Raw genomic sequence first — 23,150 nt, forward strand, 5'->3', positions numbered from 1 at the left:
GTAATTTTGCATCTTTTTGTGGTGGTTTTGCATCTATTTTTAGTCATTTTGCATCTTTTTGTGGAGGTTTTGCATCTATTTTAAGTCATTTTGCATCTTTTTGTGGTGGTTTTGCATCTATTTTTAGTCATTTTACATCTTTTTGTGGTGGTTTTGCATCTATTTTTAGTCATTTTGTATCTTTGTGGTGGTTCTGCATCTATTTTTAGACATTTTGTATCTTTTAGTGGTGGTTTTGCATCTATTTTTAGTCATAATGCATCTTTTTGTGGTGGTTTTGCATCCATTTTTAGACATTTTGTATCTTTTTGTGGTGGTTTTGCATCTATTTTTAGTCATTTTGCATCTTTTAGTGGTGGTTTTGCATCTATTTTTAGTCATAATGCATCTTTTTGTGGTGGTTTTGCATCTATTTTTAGTCATTTTGTATCTTTTTGTGGGGGTTTTGCATCTGTTTTTAGTCATAATGCATCTTTTTGTGGGGGTTTTGCATCTATTTTTAGTCGTTTTGTATCTTTTTGTGGGGGTTTTGCATCTGTTTTTAGTCATAATGCATCTTTTTGTGGGGGTTTTGCATCTATTTTTAGTCATAATGCATCTTTTGTCATTATTTTGCATCTATTTTTAGTCTTTTTGTATCTTTTTGTGGTGGTTTTGCATCTATTTTTAGACATTTTGCCTCTTTTTATGGTGGTTTTGCATCTATTTTTAGTCATTTTGTATCTTTTCGTGGTGGTTTTGCATCTATTTTTAGTCATTTTGCATCTTTTTGTGGTGGTTTTGCATCTATTTTTAGTCATTTTGCATCTTTTTGTGGTGGTTTTGCATCTGTTTGTAGTCATTTTGCATCTTTTTGTGGTGGTTCTGCATCTGTTTTTACTTATAATGCCTCTTTTTGTGGTGGTTTTGCATCTGTTTTTAGTCATTTTGCATCTTTTTGTGGTGGTTTTGCATCTGTTTTTAGTCATTTAGCATCTTTTAGTGGTGGTTTTGCATCTATTTTTAGTCATTTTGCGTCTTTTTGTGGTGGTTTTACATCTATTTTTAGTCATTTTGCATCAATTTTTAGTCATTTTGTGTCTTTTTGTGGTGGTTTTGCATCCATTTTTAGACATTTTGTATCTTTTTGTGGTGGTTTTGCATCTATTTTTAGTCATTTTGCATCTTTTTGTGGTGGTTTTGCATCTATTTTTAGTCATATTGCATCTTTTTGTGGTGGTTTTGCATCTATTTTTAGTCATTTTGCATCTTTTAGTGGTGGTTTTGCATCTATTTTAAGTCATTTGCATCTTTTAGTGGTGGTTTTGGATCTATTTTTAGTCATTTTGCGTCTTTTTGTGGTGGTTTTACATCTATTTTTAGTCATTTTGCATCAATTTTTAGTCATTTTGTGTCTTTTTGTGGTGGTTTTGCATCTATTTTTAGTCATATTGCCTCTTTTTGTGGTGGTTTTGCATCTATTTTTAGTCATTTTGCATCTTTTTGTGGTGGTTTTGCATCTATTTTTAGTCATTTTGCATCTTTTTGTGGTGGTTTTGCATCTATTTTTAGTCATTTTGCATCTTTTTGTGGTGGTTTTGCATCTATTTTTAGACATTTTGCCTCTTTTTATGGTGGTTTTGCATCTATTTTTAGTCATTTTGTATCTTTTCGTGGTGGTTTTGCATCTATTTTTAGTCATTTTGCATCTTTTTGTGGTGGTTTTGCATCTGTTTTTAGTCATTTTGCATCTTTTTGTGGTGGTTTTGCATCTATTGTTAGACATTTTGTATCTTTTAGTGGTGGTTTTGCATCTATTTTTAGTCATTTAGCATCTTTTTGTGGTGGTTTTGCGTCTATTTTTAGTCATTTTGTGTCTTTTTGTGGTGGTTTTGCATCTATTTTTAGTCATTTTGCATCTTTTTGTGGTGGTTTTGCATCTATTTTTAGTCCTTTTGCATCTTTTTGTGGTGGTTTTGCATCTATTTTAAGTCATAATGCATCTTTTTGTGATTATTTTGCATCTATTTTTAGTCTTTTGTATCTTTTTGTGGTGGTTTTGCATCTACTTTTAGACATTTTGCCTCTTTTTATGGTGGTTTTGCATCTATTTTTAGTCATTTTGTATCTTTTCGTGGTGGTTTTGCATCTATTTTTAGTCATTTTGCATCTTTTTGTGGTGGTTTTGCATCTATTTTTAGTCATTTTGCATCTTTTTGTGGTGGTTTTGCATCTGTTTTTAGTCATTTTGCATCTTTTTGTGGTGGTTTTGCATCTATTGTTAGACATTTTGTATCTTTTAGTGGTGGTTTTGCATCTATTTTTAGTCATTTAGCATCTTTTTGTGGTGGTTTTGCGTCTATTTTAAGTCATTTTGCATCTTTTAGTGGTGGTTTTGCATCTATTTTTAGTCATAATGCCTCTTTTTGTGGTGGTTTTGCATCTATTTTTTAGACATTTTGTATCTTTTTGTGGTGGTTTTGCATCTATTTTTAGTCATTTTGCATCTTTTTGTGCTGGTTTTGCATCTATTTTTAGTCATATTGCCTCTTTTTGTGGTGGTTTTGCATCTATTTTTAGTCATTTTGCATCTTTTTGTGGTGGTTTTGCATCTATTTTTAGTCATTTTGCATCTTTTTGTGGTGGTTTTGCATCTATTTTTAGTCATATTGCCTCTTTTACTGGTGGTTTTGCATCTATTTTAAGTCATTTGCATCTTTTTGTGGTTGCTTTGCATCTATTTTTAGTCATATTGCATCTTTTTGTGCTGGTTTTGCATCTATTTTTAGACATTTTGTATCTTCTAGTGGTGCTTTTGCATCTATTTTTAGTTACTTTGTGTCTTTTTGTGGTGGTTTTACATCTATTTTTAGTCATTTTGCATCAATTTTTAGTCATTTTGTGTCTTTTTGTGGAGGTTTTGCATCTATTTTTAGTCATTTTGTGTCTTTTTGTGGAGGTTTTGCATCTATTTTTAGTCATTTTGCATCTTTTTGTGGTGGTTTTGCATCTATTTTTAGTCCTTTTGCATCTTTTTGTGGTGGTTTTGCATCTATTTTAAGTCATTTGCATCTTTTTGTGGTTGCTTTGCATCTATTTTTAGACATTTTGTATCTTTTAGTGGTGGTTTTGCATCTATTTTTAGACATTTTGTATCTTTTAGTGGTGGTTTTGCATCTATTTTTAGTCATTTTGTGTCTTTTTGTGGTGGTTTTACATCTATTTTTAGTCATTTTGCATCAATTTTAAGTCATTTTTCATCTTTTTGAAGTTGTTTTGCATTCCTTTTTAGATATTTTAAGTTTCTACGTTGTCGTTTTGTTTCTCTGTGGTCATTTTTCACCTATTTTCAGTCATTCCCCCTCCCTTATCATCGTCCAGTCTTCATAAAGAACTTTATTGGGAGGCGTTTCCTCCAAATGTCTTTCCAGAGTTTGTGTTTTTCTGAGGTATAAAAACAGCTGCTCTCTCTCTCTCTCTCTCTCTCTCTCCTGCAGGAATAACCACAGTGCTCACAATGTCCACCATCATCACTGGAGTGTCCTCGTCTATGCCTCAGGTAACAGCTGGCTTTCTGTGGCCTTCAGGGGCTGCGGGACTCTTTGCATGTCTTTGCAAAGAACAACTAAATTTCTGCTGAACTTATATTTGGTAACACTTTCTACGACGACCACATTTATAGTGCATTATGAAGGCATTTATAGTGAATAATAATGTTTTCTGCTGCACTTTACCAACAGTCATACAACATTATAGATGTGGTGTATAATGAGTTATAAGTTCAGTGTCTTCTGGATGCTCTCGACTAGTTATAAACTAGAGTTTGACTGATTATAATCCATTATGGCGACCTGCACTCACCTCAGCAGTCAGCTAGAGGACTCACACTAACTTCACTTAATATATATATTATACATTAATAACTTATAATTCCTCTATTTCTGCCTACCTTTTATATTTAATGTATTCTTGTGTATATTTCTATATTTTCTCCTCAATAGCACGAAACAGCAGGTGAAACTCCTAGTATGTTATTCAATGGCATAGTAAATAAAGTTCATTCCAATGATAACTAATGATAAAATGAGTCTGCGTGGACTATTAAAACAACTATGAGGCCTTTCTACTTACACAAATAGTCCACAAATACCTTATTTTGATCAATATAATGTTTTCCGCAAAACAAAAGCAAGCACAGAACTTTGTCTTAATAAAATGAATTTAATCGTTAAAATATCTGATCGGAAAATACAATTCTGAAAACTTTTTGGTGCTTGATATTTTTTTCATGATTCTTCAAACTCAAGTACATTTGTTTCTTTTTGTGCGTGATGATGCTGTCCGCGGCGTCTCGTTGCTGCTGTGCAGGTTTCGTACGTGAAAGCGGTGGACATCTACCTCTGGACCAGCTTCCTGTTCGTCTTCCTGTCTGTGATCGAGTACGCGGCGGTGAACTACTGCACCACTCTGGAGGAGATGAGGAAGATGAAGAGGGGGAAGGTCGGTACATCACAGCAGTACATCAACACCATACAGCAACACAGACAGACAGACAGGAACACGTGTTTAAAGGGACGTCCCCCTCTAGTGGCCAAACTGACACATTACACCAGAACACTTAGAGTGTGGTCTTTACCTACTCTGTAAAGTGTCCTGAGATTACTTTTGTTATGATGATGACTGTAAATAAAATTGAACACATCTGCACTTTCTACTTTTTCTGCACTTCATTTACTGACAAAACATATATAAAAACGTAACATTTAACTTAAAAAAACTTACAATTTGAGCTCAAACGATTTGCTGTTTAGTTATTTATGTATATTACATATAAATCAGCTGCTGTTTTGATAAAAGATGAATTGTTTACATCATATGTCATACATAGATACGGAGTTTGATGTATATTTTCTTCTATTTTATTTTATTTACCTCTTATTATTAATTGATGTAACTTTCTAAACTCATGTGTATTTATTTGTAGTTTTCCGTTTATCATCTCTTTTTCCTGATTTCATCCTCAAATCAAATATAAAGATGTATTATTTTTATATTCATTTTTTTTATATAGAACATGTTAAAATAGAAAAATTCAACATATTAATGAAAGTGAACGAACGCTAAACGTGGTTTCAGATCCCGTCCACCTTCAACGCCAGCCAAGCAATGGCTTTCGACGGCTGTTTCCATGACAACGACCTCGAGCTGACCCCGTTCCCGCGCATGGCGCCCACCCTGACCTCCGAGCCCCTAACCGCGCCGACCACGGCCCCGGACGTGCGGCCCGCCGAGGGGACTCGCCTCCGCCGGCAGCGGTCCGTGCGTGAAAACGTGGACTTGTTCGTCAACAACAGCTACATGATCGACTCGTACTCCCGCGTGGCGTTCCCTCTGTCCTACCTGCTCTTTAACACTATCTACTGGAGCCTGTACTCCTGATCCCGGGGCCCAGAGCATGCTGGGAAACTCTTCCTCAAAGGAGCCCCTTCATCTTCATCACTCACCATCGTCTGTACGAGAATCAAAGACACTCAGGTATGGAGGGTCAGAAGGGACAAAAGCAAATATATCAACACGTGACTTTAGTAAGGAATAATAATTAGGAAAGTATATGCTTTATGAAAAAATATAATGATAGAATTAAATGCTAACATAAATACATAGATAAAACATTATTTAATGAAATGCTTAATCGACATAATTATATAATAACATGTTTAAATACATTTATTATTATGTAATTTAATACTAAATCAACATAATTCTATGAAATTGTCTTTAATAAATGAATAATTATTTAATTTCATGCTAAATACATAATAATATAATACAATACTTTAATATATTTTAATTATGTAATTTTATGCTAAATAAACGTATATGATAAAATATTTTTATATATTAATAATTATGTTATTTAATGCTAACTAAACATACTTATGTTATAAAATGTTTTAATATATTAATAATTATGTAATTTAATGCTAAATACATAGCTATACAACAAAATGCTTTAATATATTAATTATGTAATTTAAGGCTAAATATACATACTTATGTTATATAATGCTTTAATAAATGAATAATTATGTAATTTAAGGCTAAGGTAAACAACTATATGATACAATTATTTAATAAATAATCATGTAATTGAATGCTAAATAAACATAATTATATAATAAAATGATTTAATAAATTAAAAAATAAATAATTGGATGCTAAATTGTATTTGTTTAATAAAATGTTTAAATAAATGAATGACTAATATTGTGTAATTTCATGCTTCATTGTCACCATAAATCACTAAACCACATCTATTGAGACATTTAATATTATGTTCCTTTTTTTAATTGACTGTATTTTAATTAATCCACAGTGTACCTTCTTCCATCAAAAGTCTGGGGGCAGGCTAAAGCCTCTGATTGGTGAATAATTAAATAAATACACATAAATTCAACATCTTTATATTTAATGTATCATTTAATATGTGATTTATTTATTCATGGTGGCAAATAAACATTTAATGATAAGATTATTTATTCATTAATCTATTAAGCATTTAATTATATACTTAGTTATGTATTGATATATTTAGTTTGATCCCTTAAAGCCCTCCATACTGCAGCTGCTCAGAGGACGAACCATCCTGACATTTGTCTCATGGCAGCGTGTTCCATCTGGACACTTTTTTATAATGTGACTCTTAATCTAAAAGTTATTTCGCTCCTTAGCAACAGGGAAATATTAAATTAGGATCACGTTTATGTGAAAATGTTCTTTTTTTGATGAATGATATGAGTGGAGCCACCAACTACTGTGCATGTACTTTTGTTTATGTTCTCATTAAATTTTTATCTTGTTCACGAGGATGTTAACGGCAATTTGTGTGACTGCAGGACCATATTTTACTTTTTTTCATGGATGTGAAAATGTGAAAAATCTAAGTAAGTAAAAAAAAACAACAATATGTTGCTCTACAACATTTCTGCAGGACCATATTTTACTTTTTTTCATGGATGTGAAAATGTGAAAAATCTAAGTAAGTAAAAAAAAAAAACAATATGTTGCTCTACAACATTTCTGAGGGTGGAGATCTATAATCTGGGGTGCATTTCTAAAATAATCTGACATTGTGGCTAACCCTATACAGGTGCACTGTAATGTTTATGGGATACAAAACATTTAATGAGCTGATATCCTTTATCTATCATATCTTTATATTTCCATTTGACTACTTTCAGGTAAACAAAATGATAAATAAAGTTTTGTACTGCCCAGTAAATTACTCAAAGTAGTGGAGTAGTTTAATTTTAACAGTTAACATGTAAATGAATAATAACAATTTTAGAATTGGGATTATTTATGTATTAGTAAGTCATTAGTAAGTCATTTTTATTTGTTTATAAAATTTCTCAAATTCTGGCTATTGTAATAAAAAATAATTGCAGATTTTTGGGCTGATTAAAACATTTAAAGGGCTGATTTCTGATATCTTTTAATGTTCATGTTTGACCACATGATAAATGAAGTATTGTGCTCTCCCATGATTGATTCCAGTTAGAGGAGTAGTTTGATTTTAGCAGTGAACGGTTGATTAAATAAATAAATAAACCATGGGAAAGGATCATTCTAAGTTAAGAAATTGGCATTATTTTGTTTTTTCATGTCAACAGGTCATGTGGTTGGTGGGAGCTGCGTTTGTGGCCTCATAGTGACCTCAGTATTTCTAATATCCTGCAACATAAAATAACACGTTTGTGGAATATGTTAATATTTAGATTGTATTGAAACAGTTTTATAGTTTCCATGGCAACTTTTGTACGTGTGTCTTGTCGGGAAAAGTAACGTCAACTGGAAGTTTATCTCTATGGACGCATACGAAAGGAGTCCCGCAAACGCACCAGCTAGAAAAGCCCAGTAACCAAGTTTGACTTCAACGCAGCGCTGGGAGGACAGGTGAGTCCCCTGAACTCACCATAACAATAAAAAACAACTGGATCGCAGTCCGCCTTTTACAACATACATTCAAGTTATATTAGCATATTTAGCTTTAGTCGTTAGCCTCTTTTTAACATTAGTGTGATTGTTCGACTTGTGACCGTTGAGCAGCTCACGGTCGGTAGCTAACGTTCGATTAGTGTCCGTTGGTCAGCTAACGGTCGGTGTCATGACCAGAGGCTCAGTTAGCGGCTGCTTCTCTGTGAAATACCGTTTAAACTCCGGGAGATAAGATGTCATCGGCTCGGTTAACTTGACGTTTATTTGCAGGAGTATTTTATTGGAGGGTTTTCTCACCAACTATTGCAAACAGGCAAGTTTAACCCCGATTATCAGCCGGAATACTGTCATTATTTATTGTTATTATTATTATTTTTTACATTTGACGTTATGCTAACTTAACGTTGGAATCAAGGCTAATGGAAGGAGGCTGGGACACCAAAAAAAAAAACATTGCTTCTGGGCATGACGCATGCGCAGTTGCCTCGAACACTATCAAAACCATAATAATCATACTCGATTTGTGTAGCAATAATTTTGTCACCACACTTAACTTTATGTGTGCTATAAATGAATAAATAAATGTGCATTGCACGTGCGTTATACACCGGTTCAGACATAATTTTCGTGTCCCAGCCTCCTTCCACTAGCCTTGGTTGGAACAAGCTGGCTAGACCCAGAATTAACGGTATATATATTTAAGTATTTTGCTACTTATATATTAATTAATTATAGTTAGAACAGTTTTACTTTTTTTAGTCGTTTTGAGTGGTAGAAAGTTGTTAACTTTTAACGTTAATTAGCTCTCCAAGTGTGTTAACCAGGTGACATTTAGCCGTTCAAATCAGTTTGCTGTCAGTGAGGAAAGCTGTTGACATAATGTTCTTTTCCTCCATAACCTTTCCCATGAACTATTTATGGTTTCTGTCGTTTAAATCAGCCAGCTAACTAGCATTAAGCTAACGTGCTACTGATTTCAAGTGATGCAGAACAGTGTGTAGCATCTCACACTGATGGGATGTTTAATTGATCATAGTTCTTCTGGTTTTTGCAGTGGATGTTGAGCTGCTGATTAAACGTCCTTGTTGTAAAAGACATATTTTAACCACTAAGTGTCAGTTAAGATGGGAAATTAAGGAGAAATTAATTAGTGTTAATAGTTTGATGTACATATTTTCAGTTTGATGGTCTTTTAACTTCATCAGTTGTTTCAAAGTGATGTGAATCAATGACCTGCATGACATAAAGGTTAATGTTAGCCTTTACAAGGTAGCTAATTATAAAGGGTTAACCCTAACAACGACACACATACTGCCAGACTCTATATTTTGTGTCCGGTTTCAGCTGTTGATTTAATTATTTTAAACATATTGAAAGTTTTTGTTTTGTTGTGTGATTTTTTTTTCCTCAAATAATAGATTGATAACCAATCTGATATAATCCTTTTATAGCTCTAGACATTCTAACATACCAATAATTGACTTGTTGAAGTTGGACTAATGTGAACTTCCTGAATGTATTGGTTACAGCTGTTTCTTTAACCAAGTTCACATTTTCTGTAGTCACTTATTAACTGATTAATAAAAACAGGTGGGACGAGTAGTACAAGTCTTTAGTGACACTTTAGTGAGATGGTCATCGAAGATTATGACTCTATTGTTATGTATTGACCAGTTTCAGTCCAGAGTGAGTGTTTCCATCACACCAGCTGGTGTTGTGACTCATTGCCTTCTCTCCGCCGCTCCTCCTGCCAGTCTCCGTGGTGACCGCCGACCGTTCGTCCTGTTAAGTTGCCCTCCAGCCCAAGTCACATGACGTCAGACCAGGATCCACTGTATCCAGCTGATCTACAGGTGCCGCTAACGCTCGAAGCGCTGGGTCCTGGATACTACTACTTCTACCAGGTACCGTAACATTTATCCTCACTACACACACACACACACATACACACACACACACACACACACACACACAGACACAGACACACACACACTCTTCGACAGTTCTTTTCTGACCAAATTTAAGTTTTAAAAAGTTTTCATCAAGAAAATTTGTATAATGTCCAGCATACAACAGCCTCTGTCCTTGGACCCTTGTTTAACCTTTGAAGATAATAATATATGAAGTAAAACTGATAAGTAAGTAGGTAAGTTAAGGGAAAGGGATCAGTGGGAGGGAAAGACAAGTGAATGGTGGGACAGGAGGAAGGACGGAGGGGGATTTTCTGGGTGGGAGAGGGAGGAGGGGACTCTGCTGCGTTACTGCTCTGTGATTGGTGACCACTGGGCCATGTGCTAACCCCTCTCAAACTGTAGCCTAACTAGGGCTCCCGCATACATTGATACACACACACACACACACACACACACACACACACACACACACACACACACACACACACACACACACACACACACACACACACACACACACACACACACACACACACACACAATGTTGAGTGCAGCCCTCAGTTGAGTGGCAGGGACATGTGAGCTCCTTCACATTTGCTATTCTGGGCAGGGGAGGGGAAAACAGGGAGGGACGGGGGAAGCAGGGGGGAGTAGGGGGTCTTTTCTCTTTCTGCATGTGGCTGAGCCATCGAGAGGAGCGCCTCATGATTTTGTCTCGTGTACTGTAGGCTCTTAGTGTGCGTGGCCATAGCAGTCTTGTGTTTTATTTATTTTTTTTACTTTAGGCCGGAGAAGATGGGGTGCTGCTTTAGTAAAGAGCTCAACCCCAGCCTGCAGAGTGAGAGGAGCAGTCTGTTACAGCCCCCGCTCCACGATGGGCTGCGTGAGGTGACAGACGAGGTCAGGCAACGCGCTGCGGCTGTAGCTCAGCATGTGTGCTTGGACGAAGAGGAGACATGTGTGGCGGACGTACCGGCCCAGAGGAAGCCTCCTGAAGATGAGAGAAGACATCCAGAACTGGGGAACAAAGTTTGTACAGAGGCGGTGGTCAGCGGGGACAGCACCACACGGAGGGAGAAGGATCTTAAACCAGCCGGCACTCACGAGGAGAAGGGGGCTATTATTATCACAAGCAGCACAAACACACATGCAAACACGGACACAGAGCCAGGCATGATACATAGGACGAGGCCCAGCTGTGGGCCGGCTCCCTATAAGGAGGTGCCCACACAGAGTCCAGCCAAACAGAAGATTTTGGAGAACGCCACACTCAGGGCGTTATGGTTCAATCATCTCCCAGATGGCCAGAAGCACACACCAGAAAAATGTTGGTCAGCTCCCGCCAGGTTACCCTCTGCTAACTGCCAGGGCAACGTCACAGAGAGTGAGGTGTCTGATGACCGGCCGCTGCCGCTGACGCTGCCGCTGCCACCAGTCATTGAGTGTGGGGAGACACAGCAGGATTCCCCCAGAGCTGAGCACCAGGAGGAGGAAGGCGAGGAAGTCTGTGTCGTCACAACGCTGTGTCAAGGTTCTGAAACAAGGACCAGGAGCTTCTACAGCATATGTTCCATCGACGCCGACGACCTTGAACACGACCACGTCCATAGCCAATCCCAAACAGCTGGAGCAACACACTTGCTGCACCCAGCTGAAGCAGAAACAGCTGCTCTGCCATGCATAGTGGAGTCTCCGCTCTCCAGCCAATCCCACGCAGAGGCAGCCGCAGTCCGTGACCAGCTGAATGTCACAGGATCTAAAATGACCATGGTCCTGTCACAGCCCCACTCTAAGAACTCCCTCTCAGCCGAGCAGAGCACCTCACCTGCCGTGTCTCCACAGCTGGTGGACCCTCTGTGTGCCCCGCTGTCCCCGTCCAGCCATGAAATAAACAGCGAGGAACCTCAGGCGTCCACACCAGACGGCAATCAGCCTAAAGATCTGCAGTTCCAGACAGCAAAGGACACACTTGAACCCAGCGATGACATGTTGATGACATCAAACACATGTGTGGAGGAGGACAGTGAACTGGTGGAGGAATCAGAGGAGAGTGTGTGTTTGGTGGAAAAGAGTGAGGACTCTGGGGACCACAGAGCAGCAGAGGGAGTTGTTTGCCCCACAGAGGAACCTGAGGTGGAACTCCAGGAGGAAGAGTTGGATCAGAGTTTGCATTCTGACTTTAACCCTCTGCATGATAACCTGCACGAGTCTGACCTGTTAACAGAGCAGCACATCCAAAGTTCGAAACCAGCAGCTGAGACTCCTCAACGGGATCCTTACAGTCCTCCAGAGCTTGACCTTAATCTGATACCTCTGCCCGAGGAGGAGGTCGTCTTGCCTCTGTCTGCAGGACACGTCCAGATGGAGAAGCCGTCCCTGCAGAGCGAGGCTATCCCCGTCAGTGTCTGCAGAGGCCGCAGTGTGGAGGGTGATGTTGGTTACAGTGGCACAGCAGACACCACTCTCACCGAGGTGTCTCCAGTCTCTACCATCTCAGCTGTGTCCTCACTGCCCATCGAACTGACCGCCATCCCCTGCCACACAAGTCTGACTCCCCTCTCAGACTTCGAAACCACGTCCGACAAATTAGATGTCAATTTAAACGATCCAGCATTTGAACTGAGCAGCATGGAGCCTCCGTTCACTGAGTCTGAGCACAGTGACGACAGATGTGATGTGAAAACTGAAGGAGCCGTGGAGTCAGCAGAGCCCGTCCAGGATGTCCTCATGAGCGGAGATGACAAACAGCCAGTGGAACACAACAAACCAGAGGTGTGTCAGAGCAGCAAACATGTGGAGAGAGGTGATCTTACGGAGGACGATTTACCAGCTCAAAACACTTCTCAGTCAGAGACGAGCGACGGGCAAGGTGTCCTGATGTCAGAGCACTGCGATGACTCTACGGCTGTGAGCATCACTCCTAAGTCAAGTCTCAGCTCTCTCACACAGCCTGCTGCGGGTGAGCTTTCTGCTCCTACTCCCTCCACTCCATCTCCCTCCTCTTCGTCTCCCTCCTCTTCGTCTCTGTGCACACCTCCTGATGAAGGGGAGAGAACTCTCTGTCCAGACGCAGATTCTACTGAGGGTGAATGCAGACAAATCCAGCTGGAGGTAAATCCACCAGAGAAAGTATTTGTTCCTGTGTGTGAGGAAGAAGAGAGGACAGCCTCACAGGGGACTCTGATTGGTCCTCCAGTCCAGCCGGAATGTGTGGCTCCAGTAGAGCAGCAGCCCCACGCTGCTCCAGCCTCTGAACCTCCAGAATCGTCCAGCTCCAGTGTTTCCTCTGACTGTTTGAACCCTGAAGTTGACATCAGCCTGCAGCACGACCCTGCTGACGTGTCACAGGATATGTCTGCACTCGACAATATTCCTTCAGAAAACTTAGCCAGTGAGACGCCGTCCCAAAACACTGAGGTCCATACCAGCATCTGTGACGACTTGTACGTGATTCCTAATGGCCTCAGCTGTCCCCATGACAAAGCCTTGATTTCGGACTGCCAGGAGGACCTCAGTCTGATCCCTGTGGATCCAGGTCAGGTTGATGTTTATGCATCAACTCCGTCATACGAGATTCACTTCCTGGGTCATGAGCTGTCCGCGACCACTGAGGAGGGAGAGAGAGATGGAGGGATGAGGGAGATGGTGTCCGAGCTGCTGGGAGAGGAAGCCGACTCCGTCTGCCGCCTCTACCCCCACCCCTGGATCAAGCTGGGTCTGGAGGAGAACTGCGGTGGATGGGCCCAGGGCACTTCTGATGCCGAGACCAACCAGGGGGAGTGCAAGACGGGCGCTGACGCGGAGCAGATCCCGTCCCTGGTCTCAGAGCTCCAGCCGTCTATGGCTCTGCTGGGAGCGTACCCCTACAGCACAGTGATGCCTCAGGGACGCTGTGTGTGGGACTGGCACACAGACTGCACTGTTGAACATGTGAGAGCGCTCTAAACATCCAGAGTGTTAAATACTCTTGATACAGTCACAGTTTTGTATGAATGGAAAAAAGCAGCTTTGATGTTAATTCAGGTTCAGGTCTGCTCTCTGAAAAACAGGTGGAGGAAGAGCTGAATCAGCTGTAATGTGATTGATCTCTGAGAGCAAAGCTGTTTTCTTCCACATTACTCTTTAACACAGTGAGATTAAAGGGCATTTAGTTTAGTGGATATTATTCATTAGACATTTGAGCGTTAGATTTAAGGTGTGAGCTGAACACCTGAGCACACGAGCTGTTATTTTAACAGTCCTATTCATTTGTTCTGTAGAAAGAACTCTGCTGCTCATGTTTTTAAAATAATTCTTATAGATGCACCTGACTCTTTTCATCTTACATTAATGCTGTTTTCTGTTTCAGGAACCTGCTGCTCCGAGCCTGAACCCTAACGCTGAGGTATGGACCAATCCAGACTTTAACGTGGGCGTGCCTGACCCCGCCTACCTGCAGCCTCATCAGCCATGGCTGCAGTTCCCCAACGGTCTGACCAATCAGGAAGGTAGGTTGGAGTTCCTGGAGTAAACATGCCGGTATAATGACGTGTTCATCATTAATTATTTTAACAAGACAAAAACTGCATTGCTGGATGTAATGGTGTGCATGGCGACGGTCATGGTTTGGCGGTGAGATGCTGTGGGCTGTTTTTCAGGATACGAGCCAGAGTTCCAGCTGGAGAACGTGGTGCTGGCGGAGCCTGTGGTCCAGGCAGATCCCAGCGCACTAGAGTACCAGATGCTGACGGCAGACTCTCTGATGGTTAATGGAGAGCCCACTGACCCACCTGTCACAGGTATGTTCTCTTCTAGCTTCAAGGCTCCAGACTGCGACTAAAATTTGAGAGTGTGCGACTGAATTTAACATCTGGTTGCGCATGTGCTACCAGATGTCTCTCCATATCAATCTGAAAGAGTCTAAACAGCAACAGAGTGGCAGATAAGACAGGAACAATATGTAAGCAGTGCAAGATGATGGTGCCGTCAGCACCGTAACACAAATACGTAACACGTGAGCTCCCGCAGCTAGTCTGTGTTGGGACTTGACGGACTTGAAACCTCCGTATGGGAGTTCATATGTTTAAAACACATATACAGACTGATCTGATCAGACCGTGTAGATAAGGTTCATATAAAACACATATACAGACTGATTTGATCAGACTGTGTAGATAAGGTTCATATGAAACACATATACAGACTGATCTGATCAGACCGTGTAGATAAGGTTCATATAAAACACATATACAGACTGATCTGATCAGACCGTGTAGATAAGGTTCATATAAAACACATATACAGACTGATCTGATCAGACCGTGTAGATAAGGTTCATATAAAACACATATACAGAGAAAACTTGGTTGTAAGTAGATCCACTTAATAACATTTACTCGTATCTGTTCTGTGAGATGAGCGAGTGATGGTTGTCACAGCGTTTCTTATCTCGCTCTCTGTGGAACAGTGCAGGATGTTCGCAGGGGGGGGGGGGGGGGTACTATTCCTCTGTGAGTACCGTAGGTTACACCACGGCTAACACAAGCACTATGCAAAGACACCTGCAGCACCACAGCTCTCTGCTAAAATCAACCCCCTGTAAAGAAAATACTGAAACTTTAAAATGGTGTTGAAATATCGTTGCATATCATGGATCATCTCGTCACACCCCTTATTCTGAAGTATGGTATCTTTTTTAATATTGTACTGTCATCACAGTGATGGTGCTGTCGGTTTACCTTCTGTGTTTCATCTTCAAAAGAGCACAATAAAAATTTGACAATTTGAAACGGCACATTTTGATTTCTGCATCTATTATTGACTTACCGTGTGTGCCCCTAAAATTTCTGGTTGGGGCCGCAGTGCTCCTGGTGAAAAAAGTTAGTCTGGAGCCCTGAGCTTATATTACCTGTAGCCGTGTTTCCCCACTGTAAGATGATACATTTTAATAAAGCAAAGACTCTGACTCTGAAGTCAGCTCAGATATGATTTCTTTTGATTTCAGATGAGACCAGAGAGGCTCTGAGGATGGTGTTGGAGTCCTGTCTGACCAGGTAACAACTCCTAACTCTACATGTGCAAGAATTCATGTTGTGGAGTAATTAAGACGACCACACGTTCAGCAAAACTCTAAGGGCGCACTCACACTGTCCACGGCCAGTTTTGGAGAGGTGGGCGTCTGTTCTCCGCGACAGACATTTAAAAAGATGCGCCAAGCGGTTTGCGGTGGAAGAGGGAGGGGGGACAATCACTCTAGAGCACGGGGCACGGCACGAATGGACAGTGTGAGTGTGTCCTAAATGTCATGCCAACGCTCTGATCAGTACAGTAACAGGTTTGGTGCTGTGTTTGGTGTTGTTTGACCTCTGGACTCCCGCAGCATGTTTCGTCTTGTGAGCAGTTGATGTGGTTGTTTTGTTGGTGCGACATCCTTTGGTCACCTCTCCAAACATGGATACCCTGATAAAAAATCTCTTCGGTCCCTCCACAGGGAACACCTTTGCAACGACCTGTACCTCAACTCTCAGATGGACAGTGACCAGTATGTTCCCATCACCACTCTGGCCAGCCTCGACAAGATCAAGAGTCTCAGCACAGACCTGGACCTCATCTCCGACATCCTCAAATGTCAGTGTTTATTTCTGCATGTTTCTCTGATTGATGTTTATAGTTTTAGTTTTTATACATCCTAATGTTGGTAAACCAAGCAAGATTTCTTTTCCTGCAGAAATCACAAATATCAACATTAAAGAGAATTTCTTTTGGAATGATCTCTAAATAAATACTTATGTTGCTCAGACCTTTTTATGACACGTTAAAGCATCAAACACTTGGAGCAAGATTTTAAAATGGGAGAATAATAAATGGTGTTTACTGTTGTCCTGAGACGTTCTCTTCTTTTATTGGCTGGCAGCGCTGCCGTCGGTCCAGGTGTCTCCGTGTGGAGAGAAGGTCCGGCCCAGTCAGAGTCGATGTATCGTCATCCTGCGCGAGATCCCCCAAACAACACCTCAGCAGGCAAGAACCGCACCAAGACCACTCCAGGCTGCATCCACACTGCCATGGTTTTCTTTTAAAACTCATCTCTTTTACTCCCGTTCACTCTACCCCGGCGTTTCTGAGCCCCTAAAATGTCTCTGCGTGTAAACGCTGCAGAGACTGTTTCAGTCTTAAACTCCAGGTTGTGTTTTAGTGTCTTGTTTGTAACGGTAGACATTTGTAAAGGAGGACGCAGACACCCACGTCAGTCAGTCTTCTCTGTTAGGTAGGCTGACAGACCTGACTGTAATTTCATCCTGACTGTGTTGCTCCTCCTTTCCCTTTGGCATGGCTTCCTCCAGACATGGAGAATGCACCGTACACATCTAATATGTCCACTCCCAATCTGGGCTTGCCACCGCCATTCCCGCCTTGTCAGTTTCAATCAGTGTGTTAACATGCACATCAATAACCCAAAAATGGCCTTTCCCGGTCAAGGGAATAATCAGATTATTGAAGTTCCCCCAGTATACATGAAAGGGGGATGAATGGGAAAATGACGGAGTAACTTGACCTCTGGTACAGTAGGTGGGGCTGCCAGCTGTTCAGAATACAGCTTTAGTCTTCTTGGTAGTGATGTTAGTTGCCATGGCAAAGTCCTCCCTCGGTTTAAAGGTAATGCTCTACTCTTGTTGTTTTTTTTAGAAGAAGAAGAATAGAATTTACTTTTATTTATCCTGCAAGGGAAATTCAATTTTTTCACTCTGTTATTATTCATGTTACACACACACACAGGCCTGAAATACACACACATGCACAGACAGGACCTATATACATGCAAATAATGAAGAGATGTCAGAGCGAGGGGGCTGCCAATGGATCAGCGTGATCACTAAGTGTGTCTAATATCGCTGTTGTACTGCAGGAGGTGGAGGCTCTCTTTGATGCGGAGTACCTTCCAAAGTTCCTGAGCTGTGAGTTTGTGAGCAACGATAACTGGTTCATCACTTTCAAATCAGAAACCGACGCACAACAGGTACAACACAGTCAACCGCTGTGTTCTTATTATTTCAAATCACTGTTAAACAGGTAGAAAGCTGTAGTCTGTGTGATCAGAAAACAAAATTATTCCGACAGTCGTGTTGCTCTCTGTGTACGTCCTCAGGCCTACAAGTACCTCAGAGAAGAGGTTCGTGAGTTTCAGGGAAAGCCCATCATGGTGAGGATAAAGGCGAAAACCATGGCCGTCACTTCCTTCGCTCCGAAAAATGGCTACAGACCCACTCAGCTGGATCAGTGCAGCAATCATTACGGCTCCTATTTCCCCCCAAACACCCTCCAGCAGCCCTGCCCCTCCCAGCAGCTGTACGACTTCACCAGTAAGGTGTGGGCCTCTGCTCCGACCGAATACCAAGAATGTGCTGAGGTGAGTCCTTTTACACTGAAATGGTATGACTTGATTAATCTTTCAGGTGTTGTGTTGGTTAATCAGCTTTTGTTGTTTTTTGTCAGCAGCATCAAACAGTGATGAATGACTTCATGAATGGATTTTCCAACTTCAAACCTTACAACCCACACAGGCAGAGGTAGCTCCTCATCACATCAGTAACTATAAGAAAGAAACCCAAAAACATTTGTGACCCCATGACATGGTTTTTTTTTTTATTTCCAGGAGAGGTTCAAGGTGGTCCAACTCTGGAGACCGTTGGCAGTCCAGTCACAATGATTCCTCGCAGTCATCAGAGCAGGCGGAGCGCTCCGCTTCTCCAATGAAGCCGGGGCGAGCGCGGTCGCGGGGACACATGCGGCGTCAGGGCCGAGGTGGAAGGATGGAGCCCAACCGGCAGACTGTGTCGCCCACTTCTGATTGGGGAGGAAGGTAACGACACATCAAGTGTGGCTGTTAAGTCCTGAGACATATGTGATTCATACAGTTAATATAGTTGTGATAGCTGTTGTAAATGATTCAGTCCTATTATCCTTCTACTATCGGGGTCACTAATATTGTCGATGGAGTTTACTTTCACATCTGTAGTTTGGTTGGTTTCTACTTTGCTACTTTTACAAAATCTGTTGTTGGACCAGAGCTCTGCACCGAAGGTTCAGCTCACAGCTTTCACACCCTCCCCCCTCAAAAAACAACAAACGGGCATCAGAGTTTGTTTGAATGGACCGTATGGAAGCAGTGATTCGATTAAAATCGAACTTCAGCCATACAAATTAAATATGGGATAAACCTCCTCTGAAAGGAGGGAAATTAGACCACAGCAGCAGGAACTTTACCGGGGACGAGCAACCGTTGAGGCTCTCACTGTTTCAAACTCACAGACGTTATTTTATCCCAAAACAAGTTACCTGATCGGAGGGCTTTCGGGGTTTGCAAGCATGGCCGTTGCTGTTTGGTCAAATCCACACAGCTGGGTCGGCTGGTGGCACAGTGGTTAGAGCAGTTGTCCCATGTAAAGAGGCTGAAGGTCCTTGAGGCCGACCTGCGGCCCTTTGCTGCATGTCTCCCCCGCTCTCTCTCACCCCATTTCCTATAAATAATCTTTTAAAAAAAACATTCATCACCCATTCATTCGTTAACATTAATATGTGGCTCATTTAAAAAAAGAGAAATTCATGTCGCTGTGTGTCTCGAGTGAGAGAGCGAGAGAGAGCACAGCGCGCAGCTGTGAATGAGAGAACTAAAATGTTATTTTCTGATTTGTTTTCACCGCGGTCATGTTCTAAAGCACAAATAAATAACCATGAAACGCTCAACAGCTGATTTCCTGTGGAGACAGAAGCTCTTTGTTTGATTTTCCTCTTCATTCATTAAATCCAACGTGCAACTGTAAATGTCCTCAGTGAGACTAAATTCTTCTTTGTAACATGTTTTTTAGTTAAAACAGGCAGGCACACTCACTGAACTGCAGCTGCGACCATCAGCAACCCTCATTTTGATCTTTTAATGTCTAAAAGGTAACAAGAGTCAGCTGGAAAAGAAGCAAATGGAAATATCAGCACACAAGTGGAAGAGAAAACAGTCGAGCCAACAAATTATGACACTGCAAAGATGAAAATGATGCAAGTGCACTGAAATGCTATGGCTGATCGATGAGTAAAAGTGACAGCTGCTGAATTTTGGGGTTTATGCCTGAATCTCACTTAATCATCAAGGCGTTGCCATGGTTACAGCAGCGGCTGCTGCAGTGCAGGGAGTGATTTATAGCTGTAACGGTATGCTTAGCACATATGCAGAATAACAAATGTTAAATGTGTCTCACAGGCACATTTCTACAGTTTAATACAGTGTGTTGAGTGATGATGCAGCAGCTGCAGTAACATCTGTGTGTCTGAAGGAGAGGGAACTTCAGCCAGAGGAGGAGAGAGAACGTGAGGTCATGGGACAGATCTGCTGCAAACAATCGTGTAAGTAACCAGAGAGCCTTGTGTGTTTGTACACTTCACTTTGTTGTGTCCTGACTCTGTGTGTGTGTGCGCGCGTGTGCGTGTTCGTGTGTGTGTGTGTATGTATAGAAGAGTCAGTCGCCCCCTCGTCCACCGTCTCCTCCTCCTGAGCTCGGCCTCACCAGCTTCCCTCCTCTTCCTCCGGCAAACACTGCCATGGCAACGATACTTGCAACTAACGGCAACGTCAAGGTGACCAAGTCTCTGACACACGCGCGCGCACACACACACACACACACACACACACACACACACACACATACACACGCGCACACACACACACACACACACACACACACACACACACACACACATACACGCACACACACACACAGAGTAACAGTCTTTCGTCTTACTTAAACCCCAGTTGGTGTGTTCATCACAGATTCCAGTCAAAAGCAGCGTCCCGTGTGCATCAGTGCCAATGATGTCACAAGAGCCTCAGCCAATCCTAGAGCAGTAAGTTTCTTTAACTCTGTTTCTGTTCTATTTTCACTCACTTAATTTTCTTTACTTTTCACTTTTACCAACATGATTTGGATTCACAGCAGCACAGGGTTTTCTTTTGCCTGCCTCGCCTGTAGGATGTTTCAAACACACTTTTATCAGGTTGCCAGTTGTCATGACGCCAGCTGTGCTCAGAGCTGTGTATCAAGTGTGTATTGAGCGTGTTCTCCTGGTCTCTGCAGGAGTGTGAAAAAGTGCGCAGAGACGACCACGGAGGCCAAACCAGCTGAGTTTACCCAGGAACCAATCACAGTAAGACTTGTTTAGCAGCAGTGCTGAAACGATTCTCCTGATATTATTTGAAAAAGGTTTCAGTTTGCCTGTAATATTGGCAGTTTTAAACATCTTGAAATTGAACCGAAGCTGAAATTCAGTCAAAGGAAGTGGACGGGGCAACACCAAGATAACAAGAATAAAAACTAATCAATCAGTAGACACATATCTAGTAAAAACAAAGCAGTGTATGAAAAACATTAAATGGTCTTATTAGAAAGGTGTGAGAGCCTCTGACTCACCTTGTGCTCTGATTGGGCAGGAGTCCAAGAGGCCAAGCTACGCCCAGATCTGCCAGAGAGCATCGTCCAATGAGCCAGCGCCGCCCTGCGACCTCGCTGCTACTGAGGCAGAGCACATCCCGACCTTTCCAGGCCAGGCGTCCGAACCAGCTCTGTTGCCGCGGTGATCGTCCTGGGTGGAGAAAAAGACACTTTTTTTTTCTTTATAGGTGTCATAAGCTGCAAATGTGTTATTTTACTGTCCTCTTACACACACACAAAAGAGGAGGAGGCCCCAGACAGCCTTTTAAATCAACTGCATTTACAAACATGACTTAAACACAGCAGGACGGGCCTGTGTGGATCTGAGGTCGCTGCCCAAATTTCCACTTTTTTCTGTAAATGTTGATTTGAAGCTTTGCGTTAGTTTTATTTCTTGGTTTGCAGTTCACATCTGTTTATTGAGAGCCATGTTTTGATTTAGTTTTGCGGCCGGCTCTTCTTTTCCTGCTGTTTGTGTGTGTTTGATGTTTTCCAGCTGTACAGGAAGTTCACCCATGATTTATTTTTCCATACGTCTGTGTTATTCTTGAGTGTGTAGGGCCGCTCCGGGCACACATGACAGCGCCTGGCTAAATGTCCAGGCCTGTAATGAGTGAAGGGCCAGGGTGTTAGTGAGTACTGGGAGGATTTGATCTTGACAGTCCACGAATCACTGAATGTCAAAACTTTATCTCTGCATGACTTTTTTAATTTCATTTTAGAATTTAATTTGTGTTTGTATGTTTATTTTTATTTATTTAGATAGGAGTGCTTTTGTGTTTTGGCAAGTTTTAGGTCGTCCTACAGAGAAACTACGCTCTCTTGTTTAAAATATACCATTTTAAATGTAAAACTGTTGTCATGGAGACAGAGCAGGTGGTTGTGGCACGTTTGTCTGTACAGATGTACATATTGTTGAACGGATATTAAAGTGCCTTTGAAGTTAAAAAGGTCTGATCAGTAACGCTTCTCTTCACCAGCTCACGGCTGAGTTTCTTCCAGTTTCATTTTTTACTTGTATTGTTTATTTTTGCAGGGAAAGTGTAGTTAAGACCAAGTCCAGAGCAAATTGAGTCCCGTTCAAGACCATCATAGGCAATAATATAGGGATTAAGGAGTTAGGATGGGTTTATAAACAAAATAGATTTGTCTGCACAACTGATCCTGAATCTGCAGCCAGCTCCAACAAGACTCCAGACCAAGACAAGTCCGAACCTGAGAGCAGACTCAAGTACCACAGCCCTCACCGCTAGTTCACACCTGTTGTCTGTGAGCAGGTCGACATTTCTATGAAAGGTATTTTTTTGTTTCCTCTGCTGTGAACTGTGGTTCTGTGCTCTAACCAGCAGATGGCAGAGGAGTCACATGAAATCACTTGTTTACAGTGAGGATGATTTGATTCCGGGAAGGCTAAAGGCCTAATAAATGTGATGAATATTACTAATGAAACACACTGTGTTAGAACGGGCTAATTGATGCTCAGTTATGTGTCGCTGCCACATTAGTTTCCACATGCAGATGCCCAATAAAGAATGACCACAGTTAAAGGCAAAGGCCACGGAGAGCACAGGAGAAGACTGGTGATCTGTACAACAGGACAACTCCGACCTTTGTTTAATAAGATGCAACTGTATTCAGACAATGTTTGCCAAAAAACAAGATAAATCTGCTGTAGCTGGACAAAAACTGTGAAAGTATCAGAATGCTCAATGCACACACTGTATTCTGGAACTGAGACTTCCTGTACTGTTGTGAGGTCAGAAATATTCTATATATAGGAAGAAAGTGATGCTACAGTCATTCAAAG

General features: G+C 41.4%; 2 protein-coding genes across 2 annotated transcripts in view; both read left to right on the plus strand.

The window, feature by feature from the left end:
• LOC310963040 (gamma-aminobutyric acid receptor subunit rho-3) overlaps window positions 1-5,418 on the plus strand; it is a gene marked incomplete at both ends in the record, with an annotated part of 34,507 nt that extends 29,089 nt beyond the window's left edge. The window contains 3 exons of the mRNA XM_083935686.1: window positions 3,477-3,538; window positions 4,348-4,479; window positions 5,116-5,418. Of these exons, the coding sequence (XP_083791812.1) occupies window positions 3,477-3,538; window positions 4,348-4,479; window positions 5,116-5,418 (497 nt within the window). The remainder of the gene's footprint in view (window positions 1-3,476; window positions 3,539-4,347; window positions 4,480-5,115) is intronic.
• A 5,267-nt stretch (window positions 5,419-10,685) lies between these two features.
• LOC310963293 (uncharacterized protein) lies at window positions 10,686-22,224 on the plus strand (the record flags this gene model as incomplete). Its single annotated transcript, XM_083936035.1, has 15 exons — window positions 10,686-13,820; window positions 14,239-14,377; window positions 14,528-14,668; window positions 15,874-15,922; window positions 16,360-16,496; window positions 16,783-16,886; window positions 17,773-17,883; window positions 18,013-18,273; window positions 18,360-18,433; window positions 18,520-18,726; window positions 20,192-20,261; window positions 20,370-20,492; window positions 20,686-20,759; window positions 20,990-21,059; window positions 21,343-22,224. 15 exons carry the CDS (start codon window positions 10,686-10,688, stop codon window positions 21,487-21,489), a joined length of 4,842 nt encoding a protein of 1,613 aa, XP_083792161.1. The 3' UTR covers window positions 21,490-22,224.
• Window positions 22,225-23,150: the final 926 nt, after the last annotated feature.

This window comes from Echiichthys vipera (genome assembly GCF_963691815.1).
Source record: "Echiichthys vipera genome assembly, chromosome: 21".
Taxonomy (NCBI): Eukaryota; Metazoa; Chordata; class Actinopteri; order Perciformes; family Trachinidae; genus Echiichthys; species Echiichthys vipera.